Source organism: Triturus cristatus, chromosome 12 (genome assembly GCF_964204655.1).
Source record: "Triturus cristatus chromosome 12, aTriCri1.1, whole genome shotgun sequence".
Taxonomy (NCBI): domain Eukaryota; kingdom Metazoa; phylum Chordata; class Amphibia; order Caudata; family Salamandridae; genus Triturus; species Triturus cristatus.
Window position 1 is genome coordinate 162,928,474 of NC_140595.1, and position 25,760 is coordinate 162,954,233.

At 43.9% G+C, this 25,760-nt stretch overlaps 1 protein-coding gene across 1 annotated transcript in view; it reads left to right on the plus strand.

Moving 5' to 3' along the window:
• The window catches only part of LOC146772980 (rho guanine nucleotide exchange factor 11-like), a 348,342-nt gene that overhangs the window by 183,840 nt on the left and 138,742 nt on the right, over window positions 1-25,760 (plus strand). Inside the window, 2 exon segments of the mRNA XM_085637044.1 lie at window positions 19,053-19,234; window positions 19,333-19,408. Coding sequence (XP_085493170.1) covers window positions 19,053-19,234; window positions 19,333-19,408 — 258 coding nt within the window.

Here is a 25,760-nt window from a genome sequence, read left to right on the forward strand (position 1 = left end):
ACTAATCGCCCCATACACCCCGGAAAAGCAGGCCGAGACGGAATATAAGAATCTTGACCTGGATGCACTGATTGGGGGAGGCTCGAAAAACAGAGGGGGAACACCACTCACACAATTTTTGGTCAAAGAGGATTGACAGTCAACATTAGGGGAGGGCAGGTGCAGGAGCCTAGTAAAGACTCCGGAAGCCTCTAACTCCATCGCTAAGGGACGCCCGCAAGTAATCTTAGGGACAGGAGCTATAGCCCCAGTTTCAACACTGTAGGATAGGGAATTGCAGAGTCCACTTGCTAGGAACCAAGATGGGTTGGTTAATATCTCTCAAGGTATGACTGGGCTAGGGACTGATAACATAGTGGAAGAGGGAGTGAGAACTATCTCTTGGAACATAGCAGGTCTTGCAAGTAAATTTGACAATGAGGACTGGCGGCAATACATGGCCCATTTCCACATAATTTGCTTGCAAGAAACCTGGGTAACGGACAACACCCACTTTCATATGGCTGGATACAAATTTTCTTTTACCCCAGCACAGAAAACCATTTCAGGCAGAGCCAAGGGAGGATTGTCCATGTATGTAGATTTAAAAATACAAGGCAAATGGTCCAGTGTGGACTGGTTCTCATGGAACATCCAGGCTCTGAGGTTCAGGAGTAAAGGGTTAAGGCTCGTGTTGTTTAACGTGTATAATACGGGCCTTCCAGGAGATGATATTCCAATTCTGGGGGAACTAGATTCCAGACTGAGCCAAGAGCTCGCGCCCGCTAACGGGGCCCTGGCCCCATTGATACTAGTAGTGGGTGATTTGAATTGCCACTTATGCCCCCTGTTGTTTCCGATTAATGTGAATTGGTCACAATGCCCAGTGAAAAAAGGTCCCCATTTTAGTCACTCATCGAGTGGTACAGACCTGGGAAAGCTCCTTCAATCTCATGATCTGGAACACACGGTTGACATGATACCACTGGGGCCAGATGGCACACTCCCCCCCACTTTTAAAGGGAGAGGGTGCTCTTCCTACATAGATTATATTCTTGCTTCTAGATGTTTAAAGAACCGGATCACTGAAGTAGGAATTGAGTGGAGCCCCTTCAGTGATCACAAGCCCTTGGTATTGGAGTTTTTGTACCTGGCGAAACAAAAGACCAACCCAGTTGGGGGCATCACCGAGAGAGCTACGGATCAAGGTAGAAGACTCAGGTGAGCGAAATTAGACGGGGAAAGATTTTACCGGTCCTTAATGGAAAAAGGTAAATCACACATTGAGGAGTGTTTAGATCTCTCTGTCGTAGGGGCTCGTTTAACAAACGCATTTGGCCAAATAACTAGCCTGGTGGAGGGGCTATTGTGGACCAAGGCCCCAAAGAAAACCAACTCGAATACACCGAGATGGTTTGATGGGGACTGCACACGAGCCTTGAGGGAGTTAAAAAAAGCCCTTAGTAGTAAACCCAGGGACTCAGTAAAAGTCATCACGTGTAGACTAAAATACAGGAAGGAGCTGAAAAGAAGGAAAGCAGCACTGCAGGGGGAAGCGTGGGTGGCCTTGAGGGAGGCCTCCGAAAAAAGGGATATCACGGAATTTTGGAGACTAATAATACCCCTTGTTTTCAAGATAACAACGCCCCTGAGGTTGGCACAAACATCCTGCCGGAACAATGGACAGCCCACTTTGAGGGCCTGTACAACCATGGGGAGGAAGACTGGACAGAGGAGATGGGGGTGGTTTCGCTGGGACAGTCACTGGAGTTTACCCTAGAAGAAATTGTCTTGGGCATTGAGGGACTAACTAAAAATAAAGCCCCGGGCCCAGATGGGACCTCCCCGGACCTGTTTTTGAGTAATGTGGAGTTATCGGCCCCTATTTTAACCAGAGTCATAAATGCGGCCATTATGGTCGGTCTGCCCCGCTCCTGGTCGTCGGCTATTATAGTACCTATTTTTAAAAAGGGCAACAGAGATAACCCCCAATGTTATCGTCCAATCTCTCTGATAGATGTCACAGCTAAAATCCTAGGAAGAGCAATACTGAATCGCCTGACTGAATGGGCCGAGGATAACAATATCATCTCGGACGTTCAGTATGGTTTTAGGACCGGAAGGTCTACCAGTGACCAATGCTTAAACCTCTATATGCTAGTCGCAAAGTACATTAAAACCAGCAACTAAGCCATTTACCTGGGGTTTATGGACCTGGCTGCTGCATTCGACCATGTTAATAGGAACAAGCTTTGGGCGATGATGAATCACCTGGGAATTGACCCAGGTCTAATCTGTACTCTGAGAGAACTGCATAGAGAGACCTCTGCCAGAGTACGTTACAATAAGGAAGGGGGGGTTGACTGATTCTTTTAGATGCACAAGCGGTGTGAGGCAGGGTTGCATACTTGCTCCTTTCTTATTCTCGTTATACATCAACAATTTAGAACAGTCCCTGTCCATTTTAAAAACAGATTGCCCAAGGGTGGGGACACGCAACATCCTGGTGCTGCTGTACGCAGACGATGCGGTTCTCCTGGCGCGAACCCCCAAAAGCTTGCAGATTCTAATTGATGGGTTTGTCAAATTCATGGACGTGCTAGATCTGTCTGTCAATTTAAAAAAATCTTATGTAATGACAGCAGGTCACAAACCACGGACCAGCTTCCCATATAGAATTGGAAATCACACACTAGAAAGGGTGCAATCTTTCTCGTACCTAGGCTTGCTCTTCGATGAGTCACTGAAATTTGCCCCTCTGGTACAGGAAAGGTGTGGCAAATTGGTGGCCTCAACTGGAGCCATAGCAGGTTACGGGAGGAGAATTGGCCGATGGTGTCCGGAACAAACAATGAACCTTTATGGCTCAATGTGCTGTTCCAAAGCCATGTACGGCTCAGAAGTGTGGGGTTTTATAAATCTTGACTCACTGCAAATGGAGGAAAATAAATTTTTTCGCTCAATATTGAAAGTTCCTAATTGCACCCCAGCTGTCATAGTGCACAGAGAATTAGGAAGACCCTACATAGAGGATATGATAAAATTTAGACCAATTCTGGCCTGGCTCAAAACCTGGACAAACCCTGAAGCTGCGTTGAGTAGGCAGATCCTAAAAGATTGCTTAGGAAGAGATAAAAGCCTGAATATCCCATGGCTTAACTATGTTAAAACTAGCCTGGAAAATATGGGCTGTAAGGAGTTTTACTCAAACTCTTCAGCGATCACACTACAGGATAAGCTTAAACTCAAGAGAATTTTTCTGGATCATAGATCGTCTGTTAGAACTACAGTGGAAGGGGTCAAACGATCAGTGAGTGCTTATAGCAGGCTTGAAACCACTGAAGGGATGGAACCGTATCTTTGTGTGATGTATAATGCTCAAGAAAGGTTTTTAATGTCACGTTTTAGGCTCAATTTTTTATCACATTTGTTAGCTGACCCAGCTGGTTTTAGTCATTCAATTGAGCAGAAGGGTGCCTGCGGCTGCGACAACAGGTCTCCGCAGGACACCCTTCATTTTGTACTCGTATGTCCTCTTTATGCAATACCAAGACGAAGATTTTTAAAGGAAATTTTAAAAAAGGCCAGGTTTACCAGAGCCAAAGAGGCACTGACCTTCCTACAAAGGGCTAGTGACCCGTTAGCACTGTGTTCTGTCATAAGTTTCTTGAAATTTGCACTAAGATTAAGGGTAACCAGAGGTGAGATCCATTTGTGAACCCTGCAGGATTCTCTACCCGTTATTCCCATTAAGCTATCAAGGCGGACTCACTGTGAACAAGGAATTTTTTTTATGTATGTAGATTCAGTCAATGTTCTTGCATGATGATTTAATAATATTTTAATTGTATATAATGTGTACTCTTTTATGATGGTTTTTAACCACCGAATAAAGAATTACTGACTGACTGAATGATAAACAATGGGACAGGCTGCGTCTTACAGCATGTAGAGTGTGATAAACCCCACTGTGTAAAGCTAAACACAGCTACACACATGGATATAAGACAGATACCCATGAGTGGAACAGGATATTTCAAAACCTCAATGGGGCCATGGAGACCAAGGATTAGCTTTCCAACAAAGTCTCTGTGATCAGAGACCACAATAACAGTGTACAGTGTACCGTTAGTCCTCATTGTAGACCTGATCATTTGTCCCCATGGACCCATTGAGGGTTTTGGACTATTATGCTCCTCTCTCATTATTTTGGTATTAATGAGTTTTGTGTGAATCACTGTAATATGACTTACTCAAGAATCCGAAGACTGTCAAGGAACATGAAGCCAAGCTGTTAGTAGCGGCCTGTGTGCTTGATGAGTGGCGAGGAAGGTGGGGAGTGGTGGGGGGTCAAAGGAGGTAGGGTGGTATAAGGTTTCATGGCCGAAATAAAAAAAAATTGTCGACAGCCATCCCCTTTCCATTCTTCTGCGTTCCAGCTGTTCCCATCGCACTATTCTGCTCCTCTTCACTGGGGGAAGGCACAGACTCCCAGAATGCACTGTGGGCAACTCTGAAGCTGCTCTCACGCACGAGAGCAGCTTCAGGATTGGCCTGAGCACCCTTGAGTTGCTCTCCATGACAGACTGTGAGTCTGTACCTGCTCTCTCCAACCCAGCTGCGTTGCTGGGTTGGAGAGAGCTTTCACTGTGCATGACCGTTTGGCCGGCATGAGATAGCCAGCCAGCCAACCCGTCATGTGCAGTGATGGGAGTGCACTACCACTCCCCTTAGTGTCTGTCACTCCCAGGTCCCACCCCTACTGTTTGGAGTCGTGAGTGCAGACCTCTTCCTGTTCTCAGGGCTGTTCCAGGAAAATGTCATTGTTGAGCTCCAAGTCTTCAAGTAAGTCCAAAACGGAAGCCCAGGAACTTCATGTGGGTGTCAGTACTCTCTTCCTGAAAAGTCATGAGTACGTCAAAGTGACACCTATTCCCACTGTAGAGGAGTAGATTCTGCAGCTGTGTACGGTTCACCCTGAATTTCTGTGTCGTTAACAAAGTTGCAACAGTTCAAGGCTTTCAATTAAGCCATGTTACAAATCTTTTGGGACCTTTCCAGCTCCAGGTGGCATACCTTTGGGCCCCATCGATCCACATTGGTCTTCATTTGGGTTACCACTGGCGAATCCTTCCTCAGTGCCATCTGTGCCTACGGAGCCTGTTTCAGTTTCAGCTCCACCTCCTGAGCTGACTTCATATCTGACTCCAAGATCTATACTGGTGCCTGCCATGTCGATGCTGGCCCTACGTTCAACACCATTCATATTGTCCTGTCTGGCTATGAACCGAATTAGTCTCAACCAAAGTCAAGCCCCAGAACAGTTTTGATGGACCCAGTCCCAGTATATTCAGGCTCTGACAAAGTATTGCGTTTACCTAGGAGCTGTCCTTCAGCGCTACAAAACCTCCTTGGATCACACTCTTACCAAAGTCAACAAGCTTTTGAAGATGATGGGGATGAATTACTCCCACGCTATGATGACAATTTCTACTTTAACCTAAAAGAATCCAGTGGGTTGGGCACTTCCCCTGAAACTTGGTTCGGTTCTTACCCAGCCACCTCAATGGAAGAAACAGCCTCCTTTGCTGTGGTCATCAGATGCGCAGCAGAAAACCAAGTCTTTGGGATACCAGCAATTGAAGTAAATGTCAATGTCCTCACAGATCTTCTACCACCTGGACAGGCTTTGCTCCATGCACTGGTTATTATTTAGTGACAACCATTCTAATGGGTACCTAGGCTAAGCCTTTCCCTTCCCCACCTGAGAAAAGGCAGGTAGCCACACCGGTAAACAGACATAATATCGAATTCAAAATATCGATAGGACAGAATATCGAGTTTTTAATATAGAATGGACAGAATATCGAATTGCCAAAATATAGTGGTGAAGAATATCGAAAGTCAGGTAAGAAATAAAATATCGATTTAAATAATATAGAAGTAAGTAATATCGACAGTCATAATATAGTTGTTAAAAATATCGATTTTTTTATAGTGTTTTAAGTGTTAGTATATGTGTTAAAAGTATGTATAAATTTTGGAATGTATGTTTGAATATTTTTAAAGTAATGAATTTTATGTTATTTAATTTTTGTGTAATTTAATTCCGTAACCGGTTGTGGGTTTATAGGGGATTATGGTGGGAAGTAATTTAATTACAGTACATTAAATAATAATTTTTAGGAATTATTAATTATTTTTAATTTAATTTTGCATTTTACTTCTGTAGCGGGTTGTGGGTTTATAGGGGAATAGGGTGGGAAGTAATTTAATTGTTATTAGGTAATTATTAATTGGTATTGAAAATTAATTTGTTGTTGATTAATTATTAATTGGTAAATAATTAGTATTACTTGGTAATTAATTAGTATTAATTGTTTAATTGATAATTATGTTAATTGTATTAATTTATTATTTGTAGCGGGTTGTGGATTTATAGGGGAATATGGTGGGAATTAATTTAATTGTAAATAATTAATTATTGAAATAATTTTTGTATATTGCTAATTAATTTATTCTTAAATAATTATTAATTGGTATTAATTTTATTTATTAATTTTTGGTATTGAAAATTAATTGGTTGTTAATTAATTATTAATAGGTTATTAATACAAAAAACATTGGAATTTATAATAAATTAATTATTAAATATTGTGTGATTGGTAATTAATTTTAATATTTTTATTTGATATTAATAATTTATTTATTTTTAATAAAATATTAAATTATTATTTTCCCTACTATTGCACTCACTGGAGTGGGAATAGTAATGTTTACCCCTACGCTATCCAACGCTTTCCCTACTATTGCACTCACTGGAGGGGGAATAATAATTTTTACCCCTACGGTTTCCAACGCTTACCCTAGAGTTGCACTCCCTGGAGTTGGAATAGTAAATTTTACCCTCCCGCTATCCAACGCTTTCCCTACTGTTGCACTCTCTGGAGTGGGAATAGTAATTTTTACCCCTACGCTATCCAACGCTTTCCCTACTGTTGCACTCTTTGGAGTGGGAATAGTAATTTTTACCCTCCTGCTATCCAACGCTTTCCCTACTGTTGCACTCTCTGGAGTGGGAATAGTAATTTTAACCCCTACGCTATCCAACGCTTACCCTACAGTTGCACTCACTGGAGTGGGAATATTAATTTTTACCCCTACGCTATCCAACGCTTTCCCTACTGTTGCACTCTTTGGAGTGGGAATAGTAATTTTACCCCTACGCTATCCAATGCTTTCCCTACTGTTGCACTCTCTGGAGTGGGAATAGGAATTTTTACCTCTACGCTATCCAACGCTTTCCCTACTGTTGCACTCTTTGGAGTGGGAATAGTAAATTTTACCCTCCCGCTATCCTACGCAAAAAATATTGCTTTTTTAAAATAAATATTACGTTAATATATATGTATTATTATTTGTTTTTTACTTACATTAATTATTTATTAATTTTAAAGTAATTTAAGTATTTTTAAGTATGTTTCAGTGAATTATATGTATGACATTTAAAAAAATTCGATATTGTGACTAACCATATTTTTAACAACGATATTTAGGATTCTATATTTTTGTACTTACCTGTTTGGAGATAGGGCTTCGATATTTTGGCATTCTATATTTTTCCTTCGATATTTTGGCAATGCGATATTCTTCTTCTCGATATTTCGTCAGTGATCCAGCCACACCATAGAACTGCTTCAGGTTATCCTGCTTTCCTGACACAACTCCTTACACATGAGAGCCTGATAATTCAGGCATCTAATAGCAGCGTTAACTCCTACTTATTTCTTTTGGTCCATATAGATAAAGAGTCACAATGAGTGGTGGCATTCTGGAAACAAATGTTCTTCTGAGTCATCTTAGCTCTGCCGTTAGCCAACGCCAGCCGTTTAGGTATTCCTATGTAGTATAGAACATGGTCACTAAGATCTTGCCAACAGTCCTAGGGGATTTTCTTGCCAACCTGACGCAAACGATATAAGATTACCAGGATGCAGTCAAATACATCATTAGATCAGAAGTGCACACTGCTGATTGCTTAGGCAGAGCAATCAAGACTAGTATGGTGCTCTGGCGCTAAGCATGGATGTTGAACAATGGCTTTTCTGGTGACATCCAGGCATCACTTCTGGGTATGCCTTTTGATCAGTCTCACCTGTTAATCGAGAAGGTTGACGCCTCATTGGAGTGCTTTAAAGAAAGCAGAGCCACAGTGCACTCCTAGTGCCTTTCTGTGCCTGCGAGGCAGAATCCCCAATATCTGTGCCCTTTTTGAGGCCTCACTAGGTGTTGGGATACATGCAACATACAGGACCACTGCCCCCACAAAAGACACCCCTGGCCTTTCAGTATCAGGATTGAGATTCAGGTCCTCAGGGGCAGCAAACCTCCCAGAACACAGCCGTCTGCCACCAAGCCACTTATGTTTGCCCTTAGCAGCACATGATTGTCCTGTGGATCAGTTCTTTCCTCTGTTGGTGGCAGAACATAACATCCAAACGGTATTTTAATAATGTTCCCATCTTCTAGCTTTGCTATCAATATGACTTGTTCTGGAGAAATTGGATTCAGTGCAATCCCTATATATCCCTGATACCTACATTCTAATAAATTATCCTGTTGCTTGGCAGCCTACATTTTCACACTGTTTCTCTATCATTATCATATATCATCTCTATCTCCCAATGGATCAATTTTGAGGCCGCCATAGTTACCTTAGGTAAAGTCCAGGGATAGCAATTATCACTGATATGTTTTCTCAATTTGTATCGCTGATCAGCATGTATGGGGAGTCAATTAATACTGTGACCGTATTTCCTGCAATCTTTACTTCATATTCAGTTGTGCCCATCAGCCACCATCAACCTCTCTATTCACTTCATTTACTTTACTCACCTGAAGAATTATTTTCTTAACTCCTTCACTGTCTGTCTCTACTCTGTTTTATCTGTCATCATTACACACTTGTGCATAATGCCCTCTTTACTAATGTTTCTGGCATATTTTATTCTTCGTGAAAAAATGTAGTGTTTGTTTTTTACTTTTATTCAAAGTCTTCCTTTCCTTGTCAGCATTCATCTTGTTCTCTCGACTCACATTCTCTATGTGTTTCTTCATAGTGACTAAGGTGCCGATTACGATCCTGGAGAAACCGGGTACGAACCGTCGGTCGGAGCGTATTCTCCGTCCGACTCGTACCCGGTTGCAAAACTTTACAAACATGAAACTACGATTCGCACGGAAACACTATTTCCGTACGAATCGTACAAAACACCAACCGACGAAAATATACACACTAATGACATCCGGAAAAGCGCCGACGTGACGTCGGGACGCATGCAGCCTGCGTTCCACAAACCAGGAAGTACGATTCGCACCGACGTCATCCCGCGCGGAGAATATTTTCCGGCAGCCAAAAACTGCCGGGAAATCAGGACGACGCGCACAAGGAGCACCTGTACGCGACGGACAGACATGGACCCGAACCTACGTGTCATCCCGGCCCTCATAGCAGTCGACCTCCTCTACAGGTACCGACGCAGACGCCGCAGAAGGTCAGAACAACACCCAGGGGCAAAGGGGGGGGGGCAGGGGCAGGACACAAAACCCCCACCCAAGTCACACAGCACACATGGCCTGGACATACCTGACCTCCAAGCCCTGGTCACTTCGAGGGGGTGGGGGCGTGTCCAGCAACGCCAGCGTCCGCCACAACGGAAGTTGGCGACGACGCGAACCGGCAACACAACAATACAGGTACGTACCGTACCCACGCCTTAAGAGCGTGGGTACGAGTCGTACCACGCCCACACCCACGTCACCCCAACAATGGCGGTACGGCCTGTACCCATGTGCCAAAGGTCTGGGTACGGGCCGCACAAGCACTCCACAGCGTGGGCACGGGTACGTACGGACCGTACCCACACCCGCGTATGTATGGAGCGTACCCCCACCCCAACAGTGTATGTACGGACCGTACCCCCACCCGTGTATGAATGGACCGTACCCCCACCCGTGTATGAATGGACCGTACCCACACCCGTGTATGAATGGACCGTACCCACACCCGCGTATGTATGGAGCGTACCCCCACCCCAACAGTGTATGTACGGCCCGTACCCACACCCGCATATGTATGGAGCGTTCCCCACCCCAACAGTGTATGTACAGACCGTACCCCCACCCATGTATGTACGGACCGTACCCCCACCCCAACAGTGTATGTACGGACCGTACCCCCAGCCCAACAGTGTATGTACGGACCGTACCCTCACCCGTGTATGAATGGACCGTACCCCCACCCATGTATGAATGGACCGTACCCACACCCGCGTATGTATGGAGCGTACCCCCACCCCAACAGTGTATGTACGGCCCGTACACTCACCCGCGTATGTATGGAGCGTACCCCCACCCCAACAGTGTATGTACGGACCGTACCCTCACCCGCGTATGTATGGAGCGTACCCCCACCCCAACAGTGTATGTATGGAGCGCACATGGCCACACGCAGGAGGGGTGGGTGCAGAGTCCTCCCAGCAGTGCCCAGACGCAGGAGGGGTGTGTGCAGAGTTCTCCCAGCAGTGCCCAGACACAGGAGGGGTGGGTGCCTATCACTACCAGCAGTGCTCAGACACAGGAGGGGTGTGTGCAGAGTCCCCCCAGAATGTGAGGAATATGCAGCCAGAAGTCTCTATCAAACGAACAAGTTTCTTAACTTTGGTATCGCTCTTTTTGGCAGAGACTGTATATAGCTGCAGATTCTTTAAATCCTTTCCATCCACTTCATTCTGTGATTCTACTCAACTCTTTATTACGATCTAAAATATAGGAATTCGCACACTGGTGTATCAGTTTGCCTTTAGGGCTCTATGTCTGGGTGCATGGACAGTCTCAAAAGCAACTGACATCAGCACGCAGAAATGGCGCCTATATAGTCTCCACACATCACTTCCGGAGCGGAACGTTGTCAGAGTGGTGCCACACTGCACCATCTTCTGGCATGCAGAGATACATTGAAAAAGTTTAGCATCCAGTCTGATGCCTGGGGAATATTCAAAAGTGAGGAATCTGTGGTTAGGTGGAGTCCCTACCAGAAAGAGCATTAGCTAAGGTAAGTAACCTATTCTTATAACTTCCATTTTGAAACCTTTATCACACTTCAGAGACTCATTCCTGAGACCTGTTATACAGAAAAATTCCATATATTTGACACGAAAGGTCCTCTTGAAGATGTAACTTGACCCAAACAACAATCTTTTGTTGAGCCAAGACATTGAAAGCCAGTTTACCCCAGGAGGAAACATTGAATGCTTATCTATGTGACCACATACAATGTGGCATCAAATTATGTCAAAAAGGTCATCATCAAGAACTGGTACATACTCAATACAGGGAATATGCATTTCATAAAATCCATGTTTGCGCACAAAAGGGGCACTAATTTCAAGGACTGCTTTATGTACACCCTACCTAATCGTGTAGTGTATGTCACCTCACAACCCAGACAAAAACCATTGAGATTGGAATGACAAAACCATGGGTCCTGCTGAGACAAACCAACCATAACTCTCTCTACATGATCTACATGATTACTTGTTCATGCCACATGAGGTATGTCAGTATGATGAGCTGAAAAACCAGGATCCAGATTTGTGAGAACAGTAACAATATTTGAGGTAGGAGAAACATGACAAAAATGAGTAGCCAATAAATCTCGACAGGCCACACAGCGAAGCACCATAAAACGATCATTTTGGAGCAATTAGATGACGCAAATAAAAAGGTGGAACAGATACTCTTTGATAAGAAACAATACTGGCTTTATCACCTGACAACACAGTAGATTAACAGGCTGAATGACGATATCTTGTTGATAGCATTCAACAACTAGCTAGACCATGACTTGAATTGACCAGACTTAATGACAATGAAGAAATAACCAGGCTATTTACACACTAAGACCAAGATCATATATGTATATGATATATCTGTGTATGATTTCCACTCTGATCTGCTTCCTCACATGAGTGCACACTATAATCTCGTTTAGGGGGCTGGCTGGACGCAGCCCATTTCAAAACTATGATCTGCATGTCATCAATAATTTGATGCAGACCAGTCCACAATAGTACAAATAACGAGGGGAAACAAGGTATGTCCTAACAAAAGTCTTTGCAAGATTTGATTCCTATGACGACTTTTCTGTATCCATAACATGCTTCTCATCTAGATTGACATCCAAGCAGAAAGCGGCGGGATCACATATAAACGCAGCATAACAGTGGGAGGGCTGCGGGATCTAAAACAGCCAGCCCCTGTACACCACACTAACACGCAAGATTTAGAGGACCAAATAGGTGCACGACTGGATGTTGACCCTTGATAATGTAAGTGCAGGGACAGAGTGAGCACATGAAATTGCATAGCATACGCTGTGGAAAGCAGGGGGCTTTATTTGACAATATCTTCTTTCCTCGCTATCTAGTGTGTGACGACAGGGTCCGCCCACCTCTAAAAGTCCTATTGGGCACAGGAAGACTGTCTCTCAAGTATGACAATCTCTACCAGTCCTAATTTTGAGAACTATTTACACAGGAACATGAGTGATTGTGTTAACAGTTAGGATGGCCTTTGTGGCTAATGTTTGAGTTTGGATTGCTCACAAATGGTGTCATGTTCATGGTATGGCCAATTTATGGTTATGATCATGACTAATGCTGTCTCTTTATTTCTTTTCTATTCGTAAACCACAGAGACTAAATGGATCTATGTAGCCTAATAGTTTGTATGTTTTGCATGCTTGAATGAATTTGAGTTTGCAGGATTATTAAGCTCCAATGATTACATGCTAAGAGAGTAAATTATCTCAAGAAAGACTCTAGGGGTCTCATCTTCGGTCCTGATGAAAGCCACATGACCCATGGGGCTTAAATCAGTAGATGGAACACGTTGACCCCATTTTAGATGCATTGTAACTCTTATTTTCTTCATCAACATTGCGTGCGTTTTAACTTTACCTGGGTGCCCTGTAATTAATTCAAATTAAGCTGAAGGACCACGAGGCAATTTTACATTCTGAGATCCAACCATTGGATTAGCAACAGCTCACAAGGTTGAGCCCACCCAGACACAAAAGATGTCTGGATGAGGACTCCATGATGACGTATAACACAGAAAATTCCTAGTGGGTGAGAGTTCTCTTTAAGTAGAGTAAGGACTCCCCTTTGGATAGGTTGTGTGATGATTCTGGCAGTTGTGGACAAATGACTCAACTGACCAGTGTGTTTTCTCTCTGTCATACACATAGGAACAGTTGGAAGTGGAGTAAACACATTTTAAACACTTCTATCTAGCTACTATTTTTACATAGCCCCAATGATATCATCAGCAGCAGGTAGCAGAAACACGTTATTCTTGCAGTACAACTTTAACAGTGACAGGGTTAATGGTACGCCCAATAAATGAGTCCCCACTACAAAGCATTTCTTAACACTTATTACCCTGATCACACCACACCTTTCAGGTGAAAGCTACAGTAGGTTTTAACTTGTTGGGAAGAAAGCACCTCAGATCAATGAGTTGTAAGTATTGACTAGAACTCTGTTCAACTCTTCCAAACATTTTACTCTCTGCACATACCCCTAAGCACAGAAGACCTCTACCTTCTCCAAGAGGAGGGAAGTACAAGTGCTCCTATTTAAAGGGGTCATACAAGCGGTGCCCTTTTACCACCTGGGTAAAAGGGAACACTTCCTGAACTCTCTAATCCTGAAACTGGATGGATCTAAAAAGCCAATCCTCGATCTTAATCCCCTCAGCAGTTGCATCCTATAAGAACATTTCCATGACTGATCTTCAGGATGTTATCCTACTGCTGCAGCAGGGCGATTTCATGACTACTCTGGAACTGAAGGATGCCTGCTTTCACATATCCATTGAGCTCATTTGTGCTACTTTCGTTTCATGGTAAGTAGACAACACTAGTAGTAAATGAGCTACCCTATAGGGTTACCACAGCTCAAAGGGTTTTTACAAAATGCCTAGCGTTTGTAGCCACCCACCTCAGAAGGGGAGGCACACATATCTTCCCCTATGTAGATTATTGCCTGATCAAGACTGCGGACAAACAGCAGTCCCTAGCATACACTCAGGCTGCCATATCCCTCCTTCACAGGTTGGGATTTACAGTTAATGCAACCAAGTCCCACCTCTAGCCTCTGCAAGTTTATCCCTTCTTCTGCTCAATTAGAAATGCAGTCACTGGCAAGGCTTACCTCAACCTTCAAAGAATGCTCGCTTTCCAGCAGATATTGTCTCTTTTATGGTCAAATTGTCAATCAAAATAGCAGTGCATCTCTTGGGAATGATGTTTTTTTGCATAGCCATAGTTCCCTGTGCCAGATTTCACATGCACCTATTTCTGTAGTGTCTCTCGACACAATGTTCAAAAGGGGAGGTTAATCTACAAATTCTAGTGCTGTTAAGGGCCACTACTCATCGTTTCCTGCAGTGGTGGAACAACATCAGTTTGCTGCAATGGCAGGGCCTCTGTAGAACCCACCTGCCAGAGCCCAATACGGATGCCTCACACTCTGCCTGGGGGTGAATCCTCGACACCATGGCAGATCAGTGTCACTGGTCATCCCAATAGCAGGGGTTTCACATCAACTACCTCAAACTTCTAGCCATCTACCTACCCCTCGGATCCTTCTTTCAGAACATTTGGGGCAGGATGGTACTCATCAAAAACAACTTATTGCTGCCATGCATTATCTACAGAACAGGAGAGACACTCACTCTCTGCAACTGTCAGTACTGAAGTAAACAAATTGGAATTGGTGAATTCACCATCAGACACACCACCCAGTGGGCTAACTTCTGGGAGTGGATGACTTTGCGGACCTGCTAAACAGGAATCATCAGCAAGTTCACGAGAGGGCACTCCACCCTCAAATCCTACTTCCTTACGATCAACGATGACAATTTCAACAAATAGACCTATTTGCCAATTACAAAAAGTGCAGACTGCCAAAGCTTTGCCTCGAAGGATTCCACATCCCTTGGACAATGCCTTGTGGATTAACTAGTTAGGGAAATTTGACTACACGGTTCCTCCTCTCAAGCTCATTCCATACATGTTGAGGATGCTACTACAAACATCCCTCACTCTCATCCTGGTAGCTCCCACGTGGGCCAGACAAATATGGTTCTCAACCATACAATGTATTGATCTTATGACTTTGACTATGTCTATGACTGTTCTCAACAGCAATATTTGTTTGTTGCTCATATATGCTAATCTATTTCCTTTTACAATGGCATGATACTTTGTTCCTCTTTCTACTCCAGTATCTTGCTTATCACTGTTGATGTTACTGACCTACTGGCTCAGCTCTTTGTGTCCTTGATCATCTGTAAAGCACTCTGATACTCGCCTGGGTCATGTCAGCACAATATAAAACGTTATATAAATAAATACTCAGGATGGTTGGTACCCCACAGGAGAGTCTTCCAAGCATGCTGGACCTTATCAAACAGAAACTGAGAAAAAAAAATTTTGAGACCCAAAACATCTCAATCGAGCAATGCAGTATGTGAGGCTTCTGCCGGGCACACATAAAGGGGGACCCTTGCCGATCCTCCTGTTGTCTGGCTTGTGGTTCCCCTACACCTTTTCTTATGTTATCAGACAGTTAGCGGGGATGTGGGAGGGAGTGGCCCGTAGGGTTCTCTGGCTGCCACATATGCTCTGAATATGCCTCTGTGAACAGTGCAGGTCTGCTAACAAGTTGTCGGAATGGAAGGATGGGGGTTGCGAAACTATGGGAGATCTATATCCTGGACAGTGCTTCATTATGAGGGAGGAAGTCATTGAAGCTTTTTTCCTGGGTTCAGGTCAATACCTCCAGTATACGAAAATCTGCAGCACGTCCCAGGAAGTATGGCCACCCTTCCCTGATGAACCACCCTGGTCCAATACCTTGATTACACTGCTTGAAATGGCGCAGGGCCGTGGGCTAATTTCACACGTATACACGGCCCTAAGTGTCGATCTGCCACAGGTGGTGCTGCATCTCCAGACCAAGTGGGAGGCTATAATGGGGGAACCCTTATCAGCTAAAGATTGGGTGAAGGTCTACGAGGGGTACGGACAGTCAGCTCCAATGTACACTTTAGACTGCTGCAATATAATTTTGTACAGCAGACTTATCTTACTCCACAACTATTGCATAATACCTACGATACTCAACCAGCTGGCTGCGCATGATGTGGGTCTCAGATGGCTGATTTTCTACATATGGTATGGGCTTGCTCATCATTGTCCTCCTACTGAGAAGAAATATTAAACAACTTGAATAGGGCTTTGGGGTGGGACACGCTGATGGTGATCCCTCAAGTGTTGGTGGGACTGATTCCCTCTCCTACCAAAAAGAAATTGAGCAGGAAGTTTGTCCTCCTTGGGTTGGTGCTGGTAAAATTGTGCATAACCGTTATATGGCTCAGTCTGACACCCCCCACATAAGTGACGTGGATGAAAGAGATTTGTCAATGGGCGATTGCGGAGGTGGTGCGGATGAGACATGTTTGTAAAGATGATAAACTTGAAGATAATGTATGATGCTGTTTGGCTATGTTGGCTGTCCTGAGGGAGCCTCTGGGAGTGATTGCATTTGGGGATTGGGGACACATGGTATTGCTTACACCCTAGGGATTTCAAAACAGAGTAGAGGCAACACTGGATACTAGTTGGATGCACCACGGACATGTATGGACTATCCACCTTGATTCCTTATTATGTTTTCGGTAGAGATATAACACAAAACCGGATGGGGAGAGTTTTGAGTAGTTTCATTTGTTGTGTATTGGCTTTAGGGGATAACATGACACGTGGATTGCCATTTTTCTTATAGTATTATTGCCTTGCAGGAATGACAGAGTTTGATGGTCTCCTGCACTAAAGATTGTATTACATAGACAGTTTTTGTAAAGGCATTGTTCTGTTCTTTCACGGACCCGCAATGGGTCTGACTTAAGCTGCAGTATATATATTTATGTCCTATGTGTTTTTACGCATGTTTACGGAAACTGCGTAAGGTAAAATGACATGATGCTTATTGTAAGATCCTATGTGATGTCTTTTCCATGTGCTACAATAAACCAATAAAGTTTTATTTAATAAAAAAATGTGTAATTATTTTGTAAATGAGTAAACATTTCAGAGGATTCTATTGGTTCCAAAGTAGCCCAATTATGTCAAGCTTGCCAGTAGGTTACCCTATCCTAACTGGATGTCAAAGCTAATTTAGAGTTTGGCGAGCGGAGGTAAGTCCATCAGTATGGCAGAGTACTTCCCTCTGGCCATACCGAGGGTTCGCTGCCTGCCAAATTTAGAGTTGTCCTCTAGCGCTGTGCACAGCTCTAAACATTGTCAGGAAGCACTGCACGGTGGTTCGTGTATTAAAAGTTTGACTTAAAATACCATCCAAATGATGGTACGATTCGTCAAACTTTTAAGATGCTTCTTTTTTTTTTCCAAAAAGAAAGTCCCAAAGCAAGATTTTGTTTTTGAAAAAAAACAATGACCCTGACCTATGATATGGGTGTTATTTAAATGTGTTTTACTGTCCCTTTGGGCGAGCATGCAGAATAGTATGTCAGCGATGGAGATGAAGAAGTCTCTGTCGCTGCCATGCTTAAGGTCCACTCGTTGGTATATCAGGTGGTGGACCTTCAGTTTGGTGGAGAGAGTACTTGATCGCCTTTGTGCAAGCGTAACTTTTCTGCCAAACTCTACATCAGTCCATTAGTGTTAAGTTATACTTGTAAGTTTTATGAGCTTGAGCAGCTGATGCTCAAAGCTCATAAGTCCTTTCCCGTCTTGGTGCAGCTTGTGGAAATACATATTTTTTTCACTTTTGCTTCTTTTTCATGAAATTCTGATTTAAATAAACCTAAAGATGTTTTGCTACTAGCATTAAAGTTTAAGTATCTGAAATGGCGTGTGACAACTAACTTTTACATAAGTGAGATGGTGACTGCAAGGATCACCATCTGAAATCTTGTCAGCTGTCTGGCCTGCGTTCCTTAAATCAAATCTTAAGTGGCTTAAGTGTCCTTTTGAAATGTGCTAGTTTAACCTTATCCATCCTTGCTGAAAACACTCTACGATGGAGAATTCTGGATTTGGGTGTGTTGAACACGGTGTGCTGGGTAGGCAAGGCCATGAATTCTCTTGGGCTTCTGCCACTGTAATACATAATGTGGCCACTTAACCATGCAAGAAAGAACACACATTCAGTGATTTTCCTCTTCTCCCTCAGTCGCCTGCCAAGTCGTTTGCACTTGATTGGTTTTTACAAAAAGGTCTACACATATCTACACAAGCTTACCTCGTAGACCACCAGGACTATTATACATGATTATCACAGGATGGCTTTTTTTGAATCATTTTGTTATAGTCCTTTACCCAATGCTCTGAAGGGGAATAGAATCTGAAACAACTCCTAGAGTTCTTGGTGGTCGTAAAATATTATAACATGCATACACATTTACATCAGTAAAACTTAGTGAAATGTAAAGAGCAGTCATGGGTAAGAAAGTGGACCAATGTTACTTTAGAATGTTCGAAGGATAAAGGGTGGTGATGTAGCTTGGTAAGAACATCTTACTGACTCTTATTTAACTATTGAAGTCTGCTACTGGTGTGAATTTATGTTGATTTTGACATAGTTGTGTCTAGGCCTGAAATTTTTCACACAGCCCTGTATCAAGGCACAGACTACAGTTGAGTAATACAATTACCACATTGCACTGTATTCACAAGTCTTTCAGAATGAGCTTATATTGTATGTTTGTTGCTGCCTGCCCAGAAAAGCTGTATTACAGTTTATGTCCAAGGTATGCATGGCCTTCAATGTATGTGTGTTGAATGTAATCTCTGCTTCTTTCTTGGTTGCTTCTCAGTAATGGGTTGAGTCCTGAGAAAGTCCTTGGCGAACTTCAGTGCTTCTGCCAAACCTCATGCTTTTAAGTGGTGAAAAACCTAAAAGATGTCCTGCTTTGTCCTGCAGGTGGCAGCTCAGAGAAAGACAAACTGTGCAGATGTAGGGACCAATGTCAGGCAATTCTGAAGTACGTGAAAGACAAAGTGAAGCAAACTGAGAACCAGCACCGGGTTAAGATGTATCAGAAGCGGCTTGACACCACTGCACTAGAAAAGATCAGAAATAACCCTCTGGTCGCAGAGTTCAAGGTAAACGTTTTTGGCCTCTTTGGACACTTGACTGATTTTGTAGCTTAATTTTCAATATTATTGATTGAAATTGATTGACGTCCATTTTTTTATAATAGAACCTTGATTTAACCATGAGGCGATTGATCCATGAGGGACCCTTAAAATGGAGGATAAAAAAGGACAAAACTGTTGGTATGTACGCTTCTCATCTCTCAGACCACTGTTACCATTTATATTAGGCCAGGATTCCATAGAAATCTTCACAAAACTTCGAAAACCAGGTTCTTCCACCTCAGCTCCTTTCTGGAACATCTCAGGGTGACCTGTTAAGTCAGGCCGAAAAAAAGGGTGGAGATCCCAAAATACAATTTCCCCATTCATTTTTCCATAGGAAAATTAGACATAGTTACAGTCAAAACGGGTGAACGTAATTGCCCCAAATTTGGGAGAAACATAGATCTTGGTCCAAAATGTGTGCTTTTTGTGAGTTAGTGTAAAATTTCCATATGTTACTGTAAAATGAAGGTTCAAAAGTGGTGTATATTTCATGCCACTCAGGATTTGCAAAGCCAACAGATCTTCAGATAAGATCTGACTGGCTGACACCACATCAATGAGGATGTAGTGACAGTCATTTTAGAATTAGGGGGCTCTGTCCCACTTCCTACAAAAAAGTTAAAATAAAAACATGTGGGCAAAAACAGCATCTCTGCAACATCTGAATGACATGAATAATGACAACACTGTGCATGGGGTGAGTTATAGTTAGCAAGAATATGGAATCCACACCCATCAATCGTGTGGATATTTAAAGGCTGTTCAGACACTGAATATTTATAACAATCAGAAGAATATGCCAAGGCGTGTTCTCATTTCCTTAATTTCTTTATTGTGATGAACATATAAAATTGATCAAAATCCAATATTCACAGTTCTTTTAGCCAATTCTTTTTGCAAACGCGTTTCGTCCCAATAGGGACTTCTTCAGGGCTCCAAGTTATAGACACGCTATGTATTCGTTTTCTGGTAAGAAGTCGACAATAAAATCCTAAGACACATATGTGTAGAGCATCTTCGGAATTATCATTTGAACGGCACGGTGGCCAGGAGCGATTGTCTCTGCATCCGTTAACGGTTGCAGAGACAGCAAAAAGGGACCAGGGGAAGGTGCAGGGCTTGTACCTCTCCCACCTGTGCGCCACCACCGCCATACTGCAGATACTCAGAGCTACCACCTTCGCCACCGATATCCACTTCCCCTGCCTTTTTTTCCTTCAAGCTTCACTGGCTTCTCTAGAGCTGTGGAAGACACAAGAACCCGTCACACAGACTGCACCACCCCTTCCCCCACAGGCCCCAGATGGCCTGTCCTGGTCTTAACGTGCGCCTGCGGGGGGCTCAGCGCTAGGCTATGGCTGCTGTGGGAAAGTAGTCAGTCCCAAGCCACAGTGCGGAGCACGGGTTGCAGGTCCAACAGACCCGCGTGGGTTTTTGATGGTGTGGGAAAACAGAAAGGTGGGGCTTGCAGCAAAGTGAGGGGGAAAAGCAAACATCATGAGAAGAAAGTTTGACCCCTCTTCATCGCCGGCATTGGCTCAGCTCAACGGGATCTGAGTGCTGATTGGGTAAGCAACTTGTTGATTCTGGGGCTAGGATGCTGGGACTTCTGCTAGACACCAGCAGAGCGGAGTTTACCACCCACCCCAGTTTCTTTCCCTATACATATATATTTCTGTGTGTGTGTGTAAATGTTGTGTCAGTTGACTTTCAAGCTCGACATGCACCTATACACCTGCCTTCTAGTGTTGGGGTTGATGGTTGCAACTTACTTTCTTCGAAAAAGTTTTTGGAGTCCCGCGGTTTCTGCAACATCTCCTCTGGTAGTAAACACGTATGTGCACTGAACCATTATTAGATTCATTTTTTATGCCATTGGGTTCAGTCATGTATTGAATTTCCCGAACCTGTCTCTAACTGTCCCATTGCAGAGACAGCTGACTCAGAGTAGAGGCATGTTGAAAGTCAGCATCGGATCATTATTCACTCCTGCGCAGGAAAGATCTCTGTTGCTGGGAAGAAATTGCCCAAATAGTGAAGACTCTGCTTCAAGAATAATCCAGGCCCAGACTCTTCTCTCCAATCAGTGCTTCACAAGAGACCTAAGGACACTGCCCTTACCCCTCCTCCTCCACTACCTCTTTTATCACCTCCTCCTCTACCACTGCCATCAACACATTCACGTGCCCCGCCTCACCTCTTTCGATTTCTCCTCAGTGGTAAGTGTAGTCCTATTCAGGTAGCCTTACTCACAACTTTTCAGCAGAGGACTTTGGTGAGCCACTCTACCTTCACCCTACGGATGATCCTCACGAGGACTACAACGTGGACCCACTCTGGTATCCTGACCATGAGAGTGTCCCTGTTGCTAATTGGGTAGGCTTCCTGATTTGCCATGACAGGGTCCAATGGTAAGAGGTTGTGGCCTTTCTCCATCATCACCCTGACAAGTACCGGAAGAGGGGAGAAGAGATTGTGGAGGATGGGAAGGCCATATCTAACTTTGCCATACAGTGTACGTTAGATTCGGCAGATAAAGCTGCCAGTGAGCTGAACACCTCAGTGATCCTCTGCCGCCACTCTTGGATGCATGTCTCCGGCTTCAAAAGTGAGATTTAAAAACATCTGATTAGTCTGCCCTTTGCAGGAGAACACCTTTACAGTCCCAAGGAAGGTGAGATGTTGAAAAAGATGAAGAAGGACACTGACACTGCTAAGGCCATGGTTGCCCTTCAAGTTCCTTCAGCCATAGCTCCTTTCTGCAACAGACAATGGGCAGGTCCAAGGCAATTTCTACTGACTCCACACAGTCACACCAATGCTAGCAGCAGACCTACCACAAACCGGGAGGCAGGGGTTATGCACAGGCACCTTCAGGGGTAACAACTCCAAAGGTCGAGGCAGAGGCACTCCCTCCAGGGAAGCCTCTATTTTCAAGCTGCGATCACTCTACTACACAAATTAGGTTTTACAGTCTACACCACCAAGTCCTACCTCCAACCATTTCTGGCCCAGCCCTTGCTTGGGTCAATCCTCAGTGCAGCCTCTGATAAACCCTACCCAAGTGGGCAAAGGGTGACTGCGTTTCGACAGCTACTTCCTCTTGTTCACCCACTCTTTTCACAGTGCAAATAGTGACGCACATCCCAGGTATAATGCCCTCATGCATAGCTATAGTTGCTTATGCAAGGCTTCATATGCATCTACTTCACGAGAGCCTCTTGTCACAATGGCCACAAGCTGAGGGCCATTGGGGGAAACTAGTGTTAATAAATGCCAACATCCATTTCTTGCTGCAGTGATGTGACACCAACAATCTGTTTTATGGCAGGCCCTTCGCAGACCAGGTGCCTTAGTTGACAATTACCACACACTTTAAGCTAGAAAAAGGCATAAGGACAGCCAATGGCAGAACCAATTCCGATAGGCAGGGTGCCAATACATTTAACAACGGCCATCACTCAAGCTGTATTGATTATCTTCTAATCGACCTAAAACTATGACATGCCCTTGAGGACATAGTTGTCTCCGACCAAGTGGAGCGTGATCATAATCCATTGTGTTCTGTGTTCCAATTCACCAAGCTATGTGAACTAACATACTATGACAATTTGTTAACCACCAGAGATTTATTAACCTCCAGTGACATGCGCGGGTAAAATGATCTAAGATTTTGGAAAAAACTGACATGTTGTCCACTATTGCCAGGGATGCCAAGAACGTGGTTGCAGAGATGGAGGTTTCCCTCCTTAATTCCCAGTCAATTAATGTCATAATACCGATACATAATACATTACTTGATAAAATGAGATCACATTTTCAAAGACCCTATAGTGCTGAGAAGAACCGCACAAAGCCCCAGCACCATTGGTTTAACAAAGAATGCAAGCAAGCCCGCAGACTTTTAGGGGAGGCCATTAGGTCAAGCGACTCATGCAGAATACAGAACACGAGGAAAACCTATAAGAAGATGCAGGAAAATGCTAAGACCTAATTAGCATGCAGCAGGAATAATATCCAACATTTTTGGAAACTGGTAAAATGGGGTAGGAGTGAAGACTCTTTTTCCCCACAAAACCATGTAGATCCAGACTCTTGGGTAAATAATAATGATGTAGAGGAAAGTGAGCCCTTCACCACCCACCCCTATTTAACTGACCAGTTTTTGTTCTAGCTGATGTAAGATCAGCCCTCAGCGCCATCACTGGGGGCGAGCTCCAGGCATCGACAGTACTCCTGCCGACGTCTTTTTGCACAACAAGGTCAATTGGGGCAGGTACATATTGTTATTGACAAATGCCATTGCCCATGGTACCCCCATCCTGGACTCCTGGCGGGGTGGAGATCATTCCAGTATATAAGAAGGGCAACAGGTCTTTGCCAGAAAATTACAGGCCAATAAGCCTAATTGACACCCTCCAAAAGGTGGTAGCCCGCCTTGTCCTGGCAAAGGTCCAAGGGTGGATGGATGCCAATGATATCTTAACCCCCCCAGGTGGGCTTTCGTGCACACACTAGCACAATAGATCAAGTCTTCTGATTTATCCTAATATACTGGCGGACTTTAGTCCTTGGCAAGGGCTTTATGTACGCTGCCTTTGTTGACCTTAAGTCAGCTTTCGACCTGGTTTCACGCAATAAACTCTGGGTGGTGTTACAGGAGTTGGGTTTGCCCATGGACTTGCTCTCCCTTATTGTCTGACTCCACAAGAATATTTCTGCACAAATCCACTGGGGCTCTCAGGGGAACGTAACAGAAGGGGAGTGCGCCAAGGGTGTGTGATGGCATCCACATTATTCTCCCTTTTTATTAATGGAGTAGCCACATTTTTAGCCACTGTTCCTACTGATGCCCAGGTTTTAGCAGGAAAAAGATCCCAATTTTAATGTTTGCCAACAACACGCTTACCATCTCAAAAACCCCTAGTGGTTTACAGCGTGCATTGTTACGCTTTGAAGACTTCTGCGCTCTACAAGGGCTACAAATCAATGCAGCTCAAACCAAATTTATGACTTTCAAACAGCACAGAACATTTAGGGGCAGAATCACTCTGGATGGGGTAACCCTAGACCAGGTATATGCATTTTCTTATTTAGGAATTACCATGGAGACAAAATGAGATGGATGCCCCATATTGATATCATGCAAAAACAACAGTTGATGGACAGAATGCAGAACAATGTCATACATTCACCCCAGTACAGAGATCTGGGCCTAAATCCATCGCTTTTTTGCTCACCATGCCATTCCAGTTTGAACCCAGCCATATGCAATTCAGTCTTGACCCTATGCCTCATGGGAACAGTCCAGCCCAAACTGCCAAGCCAGGTACTCCCTGGACTGGAAACAAGCATCCTAGGACCCGTTTTGGGGTTTCACCCCTCTTCAGCTAGGATAGCTTGATTCCAGTGGCATGGAGAGCACGGGACCCACATCTAGACATACCCGTCCCACTTGGGTTGACAAATGCAAAAACAACAGTTGATGGACAGAATGCAGAACAATAGCATACATTCACTCCACTACAGAGATCTTCATCCATCATCCCCTTTGGTTTTGCTTTGTTTGCCCTAAGTTGGCAGGATATGCCCAGACGTGGGACCCTTGCTTACTTTGCCACTGGATTCAAGATAGCCTGGCTGATGAGGGTTATGAACCCGAAACCGGTCCCAGGATGCTTGTTTCCGGTCCAGGGAAGACATGGCTTGGCAGTTTGGGATGGATTGTTCCCATGAGGCACAAGGTCAGACTGATTTGCATATGGCCATGTCTGAACTGGGGTTGCGGAGTGAGCTAAAGAATGATGATGGATTAAACCCAGATCAGTTGACTGGGGGTGAGTGCTTTCAATGCTCAACACTCTGTCCATCATCCTCTTTGGTTTTGCCATATTGATATCATGGCACTGAAACATCGCCAATTAACCGTTGCCCTTAATAACGAATTTGAAACATCTATGACGAAGCCCAGTGTGGCAGATTTATAACACAAAAGTAGTGAGCTTGGTCCTATATGGGTTGGAATTGGGGGTCTTGGAAATGAACCCATATAACCACAGCAGAAAACAGAATCCTTTGTATAATCACCAGCCTACCACAAAACACTCCTGTGCTACCTTTGTTGAATGACTTAGGTAGGAAAGCACAGGTAGACATAGCCAGGCTACGTCCCGTCTTATACTGGCTCAGAATCTGGTGTACCCCAGAATTTGCTACATTTGCTGATGGTCTTAGGGATGTCATTGAGGTGGATCACTTCCACAAAATTGGCTGGCTATGTGACATCAAAGGCATCCTGGCTATTATGGGATTGTTAAATCTGTGTGAAAATCCATCAAGCACCCAGTTCCCATCAAGAGAAATAATCAAGGAAAGATACTGGGAAATGGTTGGACAAAATACTATCAGAGTAAGCAATTGCACAACGTTGACTGGGAGATTTTTAACATTTATATCTAGGCCAAGCTTCGAGCACTACTGGGACATA